This window comes from Miniopterus natalensis, chromosome 3 (genome assembly GCF_054644295.1).
Source record: "Miniopterus natalensis isolate mMinNat1 chromosome 3, mMinNat1.hap1, whole genome shotgun sequence".
In the NCBI taxonomy this organism is placed as follows: Eukaryota; Metazoa; Chordata; class Mammalia; order Chiroptera; family Miniopteridae; genus Miniopterus; species Miniopterus natalensis.
Window position 1 is genome coordinate 11,495,060 of NC_142083.1, and position 15,089 is coordinate 11,510,148.

General features: G+C 41.3%; 1 protein-coding gene across 2 annotated transcripts in view; it reads left to right on the top strand.

Annotated features, from left to right (window-relative positions):
• MTMR12 (myotubularin related protein 12) overlaps positions 1 to 15,089 on the top strand; it is a 52,081-nt gene that overhangs the window by 22,031 nt on the left and 14,961 nt on the right. For both annotated transcript variants that reach the window (XM_087815320.1, XM_087815321.1), the window contains exons 5-9: positions 769 to 899; positions 2,266 to 2,359; positions 6,979 to 7,108; positions 11,734 to 11,809; positions 14,414 to 14,520. In XM_087815320.1, coding sequence (XP_087671446.1) covers positions 769 to 899; positions 2,266 to 2,359; positions 6,979 to 7,108; positions 11,734 to 11,809; positions 14,414 to 14,520 — 538 coding nt within the window. The remainder of the gene's footprint in view (positions 1 to 768; positions 900 to 2,265; positions 2,360 to 6,978; positions 7,109 to 11,733; positions 11,810 to 14,413; positions 14,521 to 15,089) is intronic.

A 15,089-nucleotide genomic window follows, 5' to 3' on the forward strand; every position in this document is an offset into this window, starting at 1 on the left:
GTCTTTTATAGTTTACTAAAATTTCTTCACATATTTATCTTGTTTAAATTAGTTTTATGGATAAAAAATTGAGATACAAAGTGACTTGTTTGGGGTCACTTAGCTGGAGGAGCTCAAATTTGAACTTAGGACCTGTTCTTTTTAATACTCCACAGTGCCCATTGTATAGATTTTGATCATACCTTCTGCTGTCGGTGTTAGTCATGTAGGTTTTACTGTAAAGGCAAATCTGATAAAAGTCTGTTGTCCGTCCTGCATGTGAGTGTCTTCCCTGTGTTCAAGCCTCTCCACCCACTCTATTTTTGTAAGCAGGACTTTGCCAGAAATCAGTCAGTAGTCATTTATGATGTTTCTGACGTCTGTAGGTGCTGCGTGGCCAAACCTGGGACAGGGAGGGAGGTGGCAGGAGGGGCCCCCAACCATAAACTCAGGAGTTGACTGTTCCAAAACCATGTTCCTAGGGTGTCCTGTCCATCTTTTGTAATCTCAGCTTTCAGAGCTGGGTTTTCTGCAGGTCGGTGGAGTCAGTTCTGACAGTGGCCAGTCCTTTTGAGTCTAGTGCTTCCTGCAGAGGGATGAAGAACCCTGAGTGTTGTCAGCGAGCCAGGGCCCTCCGGGTGGGACTGGACCGCTGACCATTACTCAGAAGGTACCACCTCTCCTCTCCCTTCTGAGAGCTCTCCTTACAAGTTAATAGTACACCTTGTTTCTTTAGCATTAACTTATAACAATTTCCCTTCCTGACTTTATTGTTTATTGCCTGTGCAGTGTTTGATGAGAAAAAAAAAACTCTCTTTGGACAACTGAAGAAATACCCCGAGAAACTCATCATCCACTGCAAGGACCTGCGGGTGTTCCACTTCTGCCTGAGGTACACGAAAGAAGAGGAAGTCAAAAGGGTAACTAGTCGCATGTGTTTTCAGGCTCTGTTTCCCGTCAGGCTTTCCCTACTATTTTTTGCTTACATTGCATGAAGGTTGAAGGGAGCCTTTTACCCTGTAAAGTTGAAATTGGTTACAATCCCATATGCTTTGATTAGAAGTGAGAGAAATTTGGTAAAGCATGCTTGTGTATATCTTGGCACATGCTATCTTTAATTCTTCAATCCATAATGTTTTTATTCCTGGAGCCTCTTAAAGGTGGGAAGTGGAAAGCCAGGGTCAGGAGGCATTCAAGGAAATGGAAGGAGGGAACAGCTAGAAGCAGCCCTCTTAACTTGCCCAACAGCCTTTCTAGGGAAGGAGGGAACAGCTAGAAGCAGCCCTCTTACCTTGCCCAACAGCCTTTCTAGGGAAGGAGGGAACAGCTAGAAGCAGCCCTCTTACCTTGCCCAACAATCTTTCCAGGAGGCAGTAGCAGTGGTTCCCGGCTCCTGGATGGTCGAGCTTGCATCTGGGGAGCAGTGGAAGTGTGTGGAAGGAGGAGGAGGCACACTCGTTAGACAGGCAAAGCCAAGTGCTTTCGGACACTGTAGTAAGCTTAATCTGGCTGCCACAGCAAATTAAGATGAATAACTGGGTGAACTGGGTACCGTGATCTTTGTAACCTCTGAGATTCCTCTTACTGAGATATTAAAGGTCTCCAGCTTGCCACTCTCATGATGAAATGCACCAGGGGAAACCAGGCAAGAGGCCAGTTCACCTGTCATTGGCTCCAGGGAGTTACCCTCACTTATAGGCCAGTCCTTGGTTTCCTCAGGTGGTGTGGAAGTTCAGTTAGACCAGTGAACATGGCTCCAGGATCCATTGTGAGCAGAAGAGTGGTGCAGATATAGAAAGTTCCCTGAGAAGCCACAGCCTTTTTTCTGAATGATAATTCAGTCATCTATCCAAACATACCTTTTTTTGGAACCTCGAACAAGAAGCACATGGGTTGATTGCTTTCTCTAATCTTCTAGAAGGGAGTCCTAAAGGCCACAGATGGATCAGAATAGCTAAATGTGTTGGTTATTATCTGATATGTGCTGTATGTCTTTAATAGATTTTTAGAGTATCTGCACATGGCACTTGAGATGTTTTAGCACTTAGTTTTTGAGAAGTTAGAATATGCTTTGAAAATTTCCCTAGAAGTTCAAAGCTCTTTAAAAACCTGACAAAATGGTAAGGATTTGTTTATTTGGCATTATTCTAAGAGATAAGGTCACAGATGCAGACCTCAATGAGACTGTTGACATGCTGCGCATAGGCACCTATTAGCATGACTGAAAACAGCTCAGTGGTTATCTGCCAAAAACATGACTGTGTCCATTGCTTGCTTCTTTTCTAGATTGTCAGTGGCATAATTCATCATACCCTGGCTCCTAAACTGCTTAAACGATTGTTTCTCTTCTCCTATGCATCTGCTGTAAAAAACAACATGGGTAAGTGTCTTCTGGGCTTTAGTTTATAGGTGGGCACACTTTCCAATTTCTACCTGAAAGTAGTATGAGAAATCCATCCATGAGGCGTTGTCTCTTCTTCTCAAGCAATTGGTCACCTTTGCTTGGGTGACACATTCAGGTTCTTTTAAAAAAGAAAAAAGGTTTCTATTTTTTTTCCTGTGATCTTTGTTGCTTTAACTTATTTTTTAGGTTTGTTGTCTTTTTGTGAGGGATTATTGATTTGATTGTTTCTTATGAAAGATAAAATCAATATATTATAACTGCAGTTGTGAGACTATAGAGAAACAATATTGAGACAAGTTTAAAATAGCCCTGTTTGTCCCTGGTTCTTTTTTCCACTTTAATATACTTGATTGCATATCGTCAGACTCTAGAGAATGTCTTGCATTCTAGAAAGGTTTTGTTTGCTTGCTTATATTTTTAATCCTCACCTGAGGATATATTTTTATTTGATTTTAGAGAGGAAGGGAGAGGGAGAAAGAGAAGTGTTTATGTGAGAGCGAAACATCAATTGGTTGCCTCCCGTATACACCCCAACCGGGAATCAAACTTGCAACTTGGATATGTACCCTGACCGGGAATTGAACCTGCCACCTTTTGGTGTACAGGATGATGCCAACCAACTGAGCCACACCAGCCAAGGCTAGAAAGTTTTTAAACAACCAGGACATGCTTTATAGCAGATATTTTGGGGGAAGTAGAACAGTTGTACATAAAAGAACACATCAGGACAACCAGATGTTCCATGGAATAGCACGAGAGGCAGTATCTACATAGGAGCCAGAATGCCTGGGTTTGAATCCCAAGGCCACCAGTTATTAGCTGTGTGACCTGGAGCAAATTACTTAAATTTTCTGTGTCTCAGTTTTTTCACCTGTAAAATGGAGATAATAAAGGTATCTACCTCACTGGGATGTTAGGAAGATTAAATTAGGGAATATATATAAAGTACTCAGAAAAGTACGTGGCCCATAGTGAACTCTAAGGGTTTGCAGTTAGCATTATTAAAAAAAGAGCACATCAGAAAACTAGCTGGGTTAGAAAAGGTAAGATTCCAAATATTTTCCATTCAATTCACTGAAAAAAAGAGCAGTCTTTTAACTAAGAAACGTTGGTCATCTGAGTTAGCTATTAATAGTGCCTAGCATTGTACAGTGTTTCCACAGATGTCTGTCTTCTTTTTCTAGATCTCTCCCCTCCATCTGTTCCCTTGCTCTGCCCAGTACTCTTAACAGGAAATTGATGTTTGGCGATCCTGCGTGCTGTGTGCTTCTCGTCAGGGAAGTGGCATGCTAGTTTAATGGCACATATCAGGGTTTCTGGAATGCAGAGTTGCTTTGTCACTTATTGCTCATTCAGTGGGGATATGGAGGTGGACAGGACTAAATCCCTGTCTTCTAAGAGCATTATGTTAGAAGCAGCTGAGTGAAGTGTCCTCTGTTGGAAGGGGCCATGGAGCAGGAGGAGGAAGCTCCTGACCACCCTGGGGGGGGGGGGGGGGCTGTCAGAGGGCGAAGGCTGTGCAGGAGCTGATATGGAGGATGTGGGAATGCCTGGTAGGCACAGAGGCGTATTTTAGGCAGAGATGGGGATATCTGAGGGAACAGGGTACATTTTGGGAACTGTGGTGATTTAGTAGAAAAGGTATGAATTTTGGGGTCTTTCTCATTTGAGTTCAAATCCTTGCTTAGCTGCTTAGTAGCTGTGTGATGTTGGGGCCTCTTGTTTTCTCATTTTAAAAACCAGTAGTGTGAATGCTTCCTTTGAAGTGTTGTGAAGATGATAAATTATTAAATGTGTGATATCGAGGGTGCAGTCGGTAAGTGAGGGTTCATTGAGAGTATAGCTGGATATCACTCAGGATGTTGTTGCCATATGTTCAGAGAATTCCGTCGACTTAAAATATAGTTAGCACTACTGTTAGGCTGAACGTAAGATTAGTTTCTTCAGTCAGTAGGTTCATCTTTGTGAATGACAGATCTTTTCCCTGTAGATATATGTTCAGGTGCTGAGTAACGGTGCTGGCTTACAACTGCTTGTCGTGATATGAGATATGCAAAATATGACTTTGTTGATCGCTATAATTTATATAGACATGTATTGGGTTCACATTTGGAAAGTCAGCCTGTGTTTTTAGTTCTTCCTTATATTCTGATTCTTGGTCCGGACCCAGTGTAGGACACTTTCTCAGCTGGCCAACATGTCAGTCTGTGTGCTAAACTCCTTACCTTGATCGACCTGGCAGTTTCGTTACCTTGTGGTGGCTCTTTGTGTGAGAAGGCCCAGGATATGAAGCATTTTTTTATTCTATTTTAATCCCATCCTTCTTTTCTCCTCCTCTTAACCCCTAGTTTTTGATAAGTAAAGGTTATATCAGATAGATGTGAACTGACCAGTTAGCTTTTTCACTGAGTAGGGGTTTGTAGAGCTGGCTACTGTGCAATCTGAATGTCTTTAATTACTCTCAGGCTTAACAGTTCATAAATGTGCTTTGGCTGAAAGGTCCTCTTACATGCTTATGACATGGCATTTTAGGAAGGACCTGTCTGTATTGTAAAGAAAATGATCTGCTATGCTTGAATTGAAGTAGTAGTATTTATGTGCATGGGGAAATTTTTTTGGTATTTATTACTTTATGGAGATTTTCTTTATATTTGCTTAGGTTTGAATTCCAGTTCTGCTGTTGCCTAGCTCTGTGACCTTGGGCAAGTTATTTGACCTTTGTGTGCTGCATCTGTAAAATGGAGGAAATAATACCACCTAACCTATAGGGTTGTAAGGATTGAGTTCATACATGTAATATGCTCAGAAAGTGCCTAGTATGTACTAAGTGCTGTAAGTTTAACCATTGTTTTTAAAAATCATTATTCTTATTATCATCCCTTGTACAATGATCTGGTTTTACTTAAAAAAGCAGATGAGAGTTTTATCAAGCACTTTATTTTTCCCAGAATGCTTTTTTTTTGGTTTTGTTTTGTTTTGTTTTTAAAAATATATCTATTTTATTTATTTCAGAGAGAGGATGGGAGGGGGAGAGAGAGAGAGAGAGCGAGAGAGAGAGAGAGAGAGACACATCAATGATGAGTCATCACTGATCGGCTGCCTCCTGCAAGCCCCCAGCTGGGGATTGAGCCCGCAACCCCGGGCATGTGCCCTGACCAGAAATCAAACCGCGATCTCCAGGATCCTAGGTCGATGCTCAACCACTGATCCACCCCCAGCTGGGCAGAATGCTTGTTTTTTTAGATACTCAAAGGCTGATTTGTGTAAGTACCCAAAACTATTGTAGTATATGTTACCCCCAGCAAGCAGTGCTATGGCTTGGGGGAGTGCCAGGGACCCATCTGCTGAGCTACAAGAGCAGTGATCCTGGGCATTGCCTTCTAGCAGGTAGTAGCAGGGCAGGGTAGGGACAAAGGTATCGTCACTGTGATGCAGCCATTGGCTAGCAGGCCCTGGCCTTCCCCATGGCTCTGATTTGTTTGTGGCCTTCAGAAACCAGGTGTCATGCTGGAAAATCCTCTTGTTGGCAGGGTATCTTCAAATAGAAGGAGGATTGACATTCGGGAATTGGACATGCTATTCAGATGAGTTTGTCATCCTATGCACATACTGGTAGGGCTAAAAATATTATTTTAGCATTTGTGCTAAGCCCGTCTTTTAGGGCCTTTCAGGATTTTTTTATGTTATATAAATTATCTCATAGTCAGATGACTAAAAATGGAGCTATAATTACTTTTGCAAGGAATGGAACTAGAACAACTCCTTTGCTCCAATATAAAAAGACAGAGCCTCGCCTAGCCGGAGTGGCTCAGTTGGTTGAGCATCCTCCTGTGCCCCAAAGGGTTGACAGTTTGATTCCTGGGTTGCAGGTTTTGATCCCTGGTCAGGGTGTGTACAGAAGGCAACAGATCAATGTCTCTTTCCCTCTCTCCCCCGCTCCCCCCTTTTCCTCTCCCTTTTCTTCCCTCTCCATCCCCCCTCTTTCCCTCTCCCTCCCTCTCGCTCCCTCTGTCTTTCTCTCTCCTCTTCCCTCCTCTCCCCCTCCCTCTTCCCCCCCCATCTCCCTCTTTCTCTCCTCCTCCCCCTCTCTCCCTCTCCATCTTCCTCTTCCTTTCCCTCTTCCTCTCTTTAAGCGTGTCCTTGGGTAGGGATTAAAAAGAAGACAGCCCTGGCTGATTTGCTCAGTGGCTAGAGCGTCAGCCCTCAGACTAAAGGATCCTGGGTTTGATTCCAGCCAAGGGCACGTACCTCGATTGCAGGTTTGATCCTGGCCCCTGCCACCAACTGATATGTCTCTCTCACGTCAATGTTTCGATCTCTCTCTCTCTCCCTTCCACTCTCTCTGAAAAGCAATGGAAAAAATATCCTCTGGTGAGGATTAAAAAAAAAATAATAATAATAATAAAAAGAATCTCAGTCATAATTTTGGATTAGTGACAGAAAACAGGAACAAGGTTAGGATTAAGCAGTGAATTCATTCTGCTTGGATAAAAATGGGTGCAGTAGAGGAAATTGGGGCCTGAAGATTCCTTTTCATCATTAACATATCAGCACTTCATGACAAGATTTTATTGTCTTAAAATTTATTTTGTTAGCCACCAGTCCCAAGAACCATACTGTAATGTTTGACACACTTGAGGACTGGCGCTGGGAATTGGAGCGGACCAAAGGCAACCTGAAGTACAGCGCAGTGAGCGTCAATGAAGGCTACAAAGTCTGTGAGAGGTAAGCTTTCAGCGCTGCGCTTTTTAAAAACAGCTTCATTGAGATCTAATTCATATGCTGTACAGTTCACCATTTGAAATATACAGCGTTTGAAAGTATATTCACACAGTTGTGCAGCCATTACTACAGTCAGTTTTAGAATATTCGCATCATCCCCAAAAGAAACTTCATAACTTTAGTAGTCTCTCCCCATGTCCTCACAGCACCCCCAGCCCTAGGCAACCACTCATCTGCTTTCTGCCTCTAGATTTGCCTGTTCTGGACACTTCATATAAATGGAATCGTACAGTATATGGGCTTTATGCCTGGCTTCTTTCACTTAGCATAATGTTATTAAGGCTCCTCCATGTTGTAGCATGTATCAGAATGTCATTCTTTTTTATTGCTGAATAATATTCCACGGTATAGATATATATATATACCATGTTTTATTGATCCATTCATCAGTTGATGGGTATTTGGGTGGTTTTCACTTTGGGGCTATTATGAATAATGCTGCTGTGAACATTTGAGAACAAGGTTTTGATGTATGTATACTTTCATTTCTCTTGGATAAACACCTAGGAGCAGAATTGCTAGGCCATGTTAACTCTGCATTTAACTTTTTGAGGAACTGCCAGACTATTTGCCACAGCAACTACTCTATTTTACATTCCCATCAGAAAGGTTCCCCTTTCTTCACGCTAATACCCTTAGAGTATCCCTTATAATATTTGAAAGTGAATTTGTATCTTTTTTCCTATTATTGTATCTATAAGTGTAAAATTTTTAGAGGCATCCTGAATTTATATTGTGTATTTGCTTTCCTCTTATCAAACACTTCAATTCACTTGATGCATTCAGTAAAAATTTTGAGTGCCTGGTATGTGCCAGGCAGTGTCCTAGCCACTGAAGATACAGCAGTAAACAGAGTCTAAAAATCTTGGAGCTGTCATTAGGATTTTTAATGATGATGGAATGATGGAAAATGATGATAGAATAAATGAGCATTTATAGTATATTAAAAGGTCATAAGTGCTTCGGAGAAAAATAGATCAGGGAAGGGGTTAGAGAGTGCTAGAGGTGTTGGCAGGGAGGGTTGGGCAGGCCAAGGGAACAGTAAGAACGAAGGCCCTGAGGTGGAATCTTGTCTGGCTGTGTGAGGAACAGCGAGGAGCCCAGGGGGCTGGAGAGGAGCGAGCAAGGGACAGTAGTAGGAGGTCAGGGCAGGAGGAGAGGGGCAGCTGGGTGGCGACTGCCTGGGAGACTTTCAGAAGAATTTATAGTTCAGTGAGGAGGAGTTTGAGCAGAGGCAGGATGTGTTCTGACCTACATTTTACAGGATGACTCTGCATAACTCTCTTTTAGAAACCCGAGTCTTATCATTTTGGAACATAATGCCCCATCACTCTGCTAACAGTTTCATAAAATTTGTACATTAGTCTTCCCTTATCCACAGTTTTGCTTTCCATGGTTTCAGTTACCCGCAGTCAACTGCATTCCCAAAATAGTAAATGGAAAATTACAGAAATAAACTACTCATAAGAGTTAAATTGGGTATAGACGCCAACCAACCAATTACTAGACATCTTGGTTATCAGATTGACTGTGGTATCACAGTGTTTTTGTTCAAGTAACCCTTTTTTTACTCAAAAATGGCTTAAAGTGCAAGAGTAGTGATGCTGGCAATTCGATAAATGCCAAAGAGAAACTATAAAGTGCTTCCTTTAAGTGAGAAGGTGAGTACAGTACAATAAGATATTTTGAGAGAGTGAGAAAAACCACATTCACATAACTTTTGTTACAATATATTGTTATAATTGTTCTGTTATTGTTAATCTCTTACTATGTCTAATTTATAAGTTAAACTTCATCATAGGTATGTATGTATAGGGAAAAGCATAGTATATATAGGTTTCGGTACTATCCGTGGTTTCAGGCATCCACTGGGGTTCTTGGGACGTATCCCTGTGGATAAGTGTGACTACTGTACTCTTGTGGAACATTTTGTATTCATGGTTCAGATGGGCCCCTTCAGCAGATCAGTTTCAATATTAACTAACCTCAAACATTTATGAGATTATTCCTACTGTCACAGTGGGAACTGGGGTGACAGCAGGGTGCCTGCAGGGGGAGTGTCCTAATCCCCCCTGTGCCCCATTCAGCTCCTCCTTTATAGTCACAAAGCTTGAAAAGGAAAGCTACTCTTGCTCGGAAAGAGGTTGGAAGCCCCTGCTCCTGGGAGGTGATAGTTTGTAATGTGATGTTGGTACTGATACAGGGCATTTCCATTCCCAGAATTGTTTAGAAAAAATCCTGCCACGTACTGGCTCAGTTCATTGGTATTTGCTTAGATGTCAGCACATCAGAAATACACCTGGTAGAGAAGGCAGCTCTGGGGAATCAAGGACACTGTCTGTTCATTATTGCAGGGTGGGGCAAAAGTAAGTTTACAGTTGTTCGTATGGCAAATAATATAATAGTTAATAAATAATAACAATAAAGCCTTTTGCATATTCACAACTGTAAACCTACTTTTGCCCTACTCTGTATATCCCAAAACCAAGTGCAGTACCTGGATTTAAGAGGGACTCAAGAAATGGAGACAGAGTATATAAGTTAATGAAAGCCCCATCAGTAGTTAGAAGGGACTCTAACCAGTTTGGATAAGAGTAAGAAACTAGCCCTGGCCAGTGTGGCTCGGTTGGGCATCATCAGGTGCACTGAAAGGTTGCCAGTTCAATTCCTGGTCAGGACACATGCCCAGGTTGTGAGTTTGATCCCTGGTAGGGGGTGTGCAGGAGGTATCCCATCAGTATTCCACTCTCACATTGATGTTTCTCTCTCCTCCCTTCCTCTTTCTCAAAATCAATTCAAAAAAATCTTTAAAAAAAAGAGGAACTGAGTGTCTATGTCACCTTCCCCCAAGGTCAGAGCTGGCATCCTCCTTTCTCAAGTGACTGTGTGGTACATATACCAATCCACTTGGTTCTGACATTCATCCCGCTTCAGTGACAGATATAAGAAATTAACTGGTTCCCTGGCCGGTGTGACTCCGTTGGTTAGAGCATCATCCCGTACACCAAAATGTGGCGGGTCTGAGTCCTGATCAGGGCACATACCCAGGTTGCGGGTTTGATCCTCAGGGCGTGTCTTTATTGATTTCAGAGAGAAGAAGGGAGAGGGAAAGAAAGATAGAAACATCAGTGATGACAGGGAGTCATTGATTGTCTGCCTCCTGCATGGCCCCCACTGGGGATCGAGCCCGCAGTCCAGGCATGTGCCCTGACTGGGAATTGAACCATGACCTTCTGGTTCATAGGCCGATGCTCAACCACTGAGCAACGTCGGCCAGGCCAGAGTCTGGATTTTGATGAGCATATCCCCATGTGATGTTTAAAATGTTGCTCCATCCTCTATGAATTGATTCGATCCACTAGCTTGATCACATTCAAATTTGGATCTTTTCCACTTAGAAAATTAATCTTTCCCATGACCTATTACTTAAAAGATTTACTTCACACATGTAGCATACAAACACCATCTGATTATGTTCATTGTAGTTTTTACACCATAGGCACCTTCTTATCTCCCGTGAGCCTTTATTTCAAGCTCTTTGAGTAAAAGATCTTTACAGCTCCGCAGTGATAGAACTTGTGCAACCTTATTAAAAGAAACCTATACCTGCTAACTAGAGAAGGACATGGTGTCCTTGCATATCTCTGATCTCTGCAACTCTGAAAACCTGTCTTTCCCTGGTCCCTTCTTAACAGGTTTGTTACTTTTAGAACCTCAATTTTCTCGTGTAGAAACTGAAGTCATATTGCTTGGGGTCAGGTTCCAGCTCCACTAATGCTTACTAGTTGTGTAAATTGGAAAGGGCCTTAGCAGTGCTGTGTCTCAGTTTCTTTATCTGTAAAATGGAAATAATAATAGTGTTGTTGAGAAGACTAAATGAATAATTTATATTAAGTAATTAAAACATTCTGGCACTTAAGTATAAGAGCACTTAATAAAATGGGCAGTAGTCATCATAATTACTGGATTTCATCTTAATCTATTTGAAAGCCACACAAGTGCTTATATTGTCACTAAATGACAAGAAAGATCACTCTCAATTTTGAATTCATATACAGTGGTACCTTGGTTTTCGAATGTAATCCGTTCCAGAAGACTGAGTTCTGAAACATTCGAAAACCGAGGGATCAGTAGCTGACAGCTAGGCCTCAGGATCTTGCCCTCAGCGGAAGCCGTGTGGCATCTTTGACTTCCGAGGGGTATTCGAAAACTGAAGCATTTCCTTCCGGGTTTATGGCATTTGTAAACCAAAATGTTCGTCATTGGAGACGTGTGAAAACTGAGGCAACACTGTACTTTTAAATATCACATATTCCAGTCCCCTCATTCTATGGATGAGAGAACTGACCCAGAGAGGTGGAGTAGTTTATCTAGTTACACAGAATCAGGCAGAGCTAGGATCTGAGCTTAGATTCTTGACTGATTTGCCTGGAAAGAGTTCATCTGCGCTGGTTCTGAGCAGGGAAATATGGTCCATTTCCTACCACTTCCTTTGTTCATTAAAGTTGAGCTTTCATATTTAGTGAATTAACTCAAGTACTAAAACTGATGACATCTCTTTCTTCTAGGTTGCCAGCATACTTTGTTGTCCCCACCCCTCTTTCTGAAGAGAATGTGTCACGCTTTCAGGGTCACGGCATACCAGTAAGTACATCTGGAAACCCTAACAGCCATGGGTTGCGCATCTGCCCATCTTGGCAAATTATTCTACTTAAAGCCCTCAGTTTTGGTACCTAAAGAGTTTGTCCTCAGTCCAAGGAGTGATCCAAAAATATTGTAGGGACTCCCTAGAGGAGTCTCTTAGACATGAGGCCCCATGGGACAGGGTTCTAAAGTTTTCACAGATGCACTGGAGCTCTTAGCAGAGACATCTTTTAAAGGCTTTAAGAGGATTACAGAGCTGTCTGGTGTTGAAAGCCAGCCTGATTTAACACCTAAATAATTTTGAGGCTGAGCTGACCACTCTAAGGGTTATAGGGTTTAAGATTGTTTTTGGCCCACACCATTAATCTTTGAATGGGCATGGCCTTGTTTTTTCCCAGAGACAACACAAAGAGCTTCCAGAGTTTTCACAGAATCAGCTGGGATGGGAGCCATATTTAATGTGTCACTGATCAAAGAAATCAAGACTCTGGCAGTTTCTCTAGTTTCTAATGGGTGGTTGGGGGTTACCAAGCCCTCAGGAATTTAGTGAGGAATGGGAACTACAAGTAAGTGCTATGCTGTACACATTGCTAGTTGACTAGAAAAGTTGCTCACTTCTGTATAGGAGGCAAGGTGTGCCAGCTGGGGTCACCTCCCCAGAAGCACATGCAGGTGTGGCCCTTACTGTGAGCCAGGGTGGCTGCTCCTCTGTGGCAGCAGGTTTGTGCTATATGGGAATATGGGCCTGGTCTTGCCAGATGCCCTGCTTTCTCAGGAGAAACCACAGATACGGATTTTTATGTGAGTTTTCCTGATTCCTAAATGTATGCATTTGATTCAGAGGTTTAAAAAACGTGTTGGGGGGCCAAGTTGGCTCATGTCCCACCAGTTTGCAACCTTTAATTTAGAGCAGTAGTTCTTAAACTTCCTGGTCTCAGGATTTTTTACACTCTTAAAAATTATTGAGGATCTCAAAGAGTTTTTGTTTATATGGTTCTATGTATTGATATTTGCCATATTAAAAATTAAAACTAAAACATTAAAAAATAGTTATTTTAGTGATAAACTCATTACCTGCTAATGTAAATAACATATTTATATGAAAAATAACTATATTGTCCAAAATTTTTAAAAATAGAAGAATAACACTGTTTTACATTTTTGAGAATAGAAGACAACTGGATTCTTCCGTATGCTCCTTTCATTTAGTCTGTTATGGTATGTTAGGCTTTGGTTGAATTACATGAAGAAAAATCCAGCCTAACAGATATGTATTTGGGAAAGGAAGGAATATATAATAGCCTTTTTGATAATTGAGAATATTGTTCTTTGATGGTACATCAAGAAGTGATCAGTGGTAGGTTAATTGCAATAAGGAATCTGAAAATATAATCAACGAACTTTTCATTCTCTGCTAAATTAAAATGCATTGGTCTATCTTGTACTTTGAATGGATCTTAAAACATGCATGATTTTATAACATTATACGTTGGTCATCTGGAATATATTGGTTCACTAGGTAATATAGATTGTCCAGATATTGACATTTCCGTATGTAATATAGGAAAATCTTTAAATCAGCAAAATCTTTAAATATTGGGAAGCTGTTCAGCTAAAAAGCCAGAAACTAGTTTTCCAAAATTCTAATTTTTACTTGAAAGTTCAGTTTTTATCATTGGCGACAATTTGTCAGCTTTTTCTTTGAGGTGATAAGCTCACTTCTTTTTTTTTTTTAAGAATGACTTTACCAGTTACCAAAGTCTGAACACCCATAATTTATCTCTCATTCTTTCAATTCCATGGAAAAAGCAGCTATCCTTTCATAGATTCATCTAGGAAAAGAAGGTATGCTCTGTGGGAAGAAACATGAAATTCTGCACACGTGGGAACAGCTGCCTCTCCATCCACATTGTATGGAATTTCGATGTTCTGTATTCTAGCCAGGCCTTGGGCTGAGCAGCAGAAAGCGTTTTAGAACCTGAGTAAGGAGTCGACAACATAACTTTGATGAACACTGTAGGAAGGTGTTTTCACTTTATTAGGTCAGCCATTCTGAGGGCACGAATGGACAGCAGAAAATTACTACACAGATGGAATTTATACATTTACTCGGGGAATGTAGAGTTCTCAATACACATAACATAAAAATTTATCACTAGTAACTTTTTAGTATATTCACAACCTTGTTGCAACCGTTACCACTATCCAGTTCCAGAACATTCTGGAATAATAATCATACCTGCCTCAGTGTGCAAATTAAATAAGTTGATTCATGTAAAATCCTGCCATGATAAGCTGTACTCCTGCAGTAGCCACTCTCCCAATAATAGCAATGTCATCATCATCTAGGTTCCCAACACTAAAGCCAAGTCAAAGGTGTGTTAGGCCATAAGCAAGTCTGAGCGTGTCTGTCTGGACCTGTTTTGTTTTTAAGACTAAATCAGTCTTTTTCATTGTAACTATTCCTTAACTTAGCAAAGTTGAATATATCTAGCCATTTTGTATTGAACTTATAAATTTTCCAGTATGAGTTTAAATGCTAAGCTCACCTGTTCCCTGTTGGGTTGTGTACATTATATTTGGAAAACCTTTACTTCTCTGCAGATATGGTGTTGGTCCCACCACAATGGATGTGCCCTTTTGAAAATGTCAGCACTGCCCAAAGAACAGGATGATGCCATTTTACAAATCCAAAAGAACTTCTTGGATGGGTCAGTACTCTTTGACATTTTGTTATTGCTCAGCTTCGTTCTTGTTTTCCAAGAAGTAGGGGACAGTTCCTAGTAATATGTTCATATCTGTTTACCTCTGAGAGCTTAGTGCTCTGGAATACGACTGAGAGTGGTTGTTTTAAATTACTTTGAAAGGAGTGCAATGTGATCATTAAGAATGTCACCTACATTGTTTTTAGAGACACATGCTGAAGCATTTAGAGGGAAGTGGCGTGATGTCTTTAATGTTTACAGTTGTCAAGTCTAGGTCATGATACACATCACCGTGCTATTCTTCTCTATTTTTCTTCATGTTTGAAAATTTCAAAATAAAATGTTAAAAAACCCCAAAGTGCATGAATTAAAAACAGAAAAGATATAGGCTTTGGAATCAAATTGCCTTAGTTCACATATGGCTCCATCAGTGTATAATCTTGGGCCAGGAAGTTGCTCCACTCACCTCCATTTCCACTTGCGTGGACAGGCACTGGTGATCCTGTGGTACTTAGCTCGTAAGTGAGGGTAAACTGGGAGGACACCAGACCGAGAGCTGCCCTTGCCGCCACCGG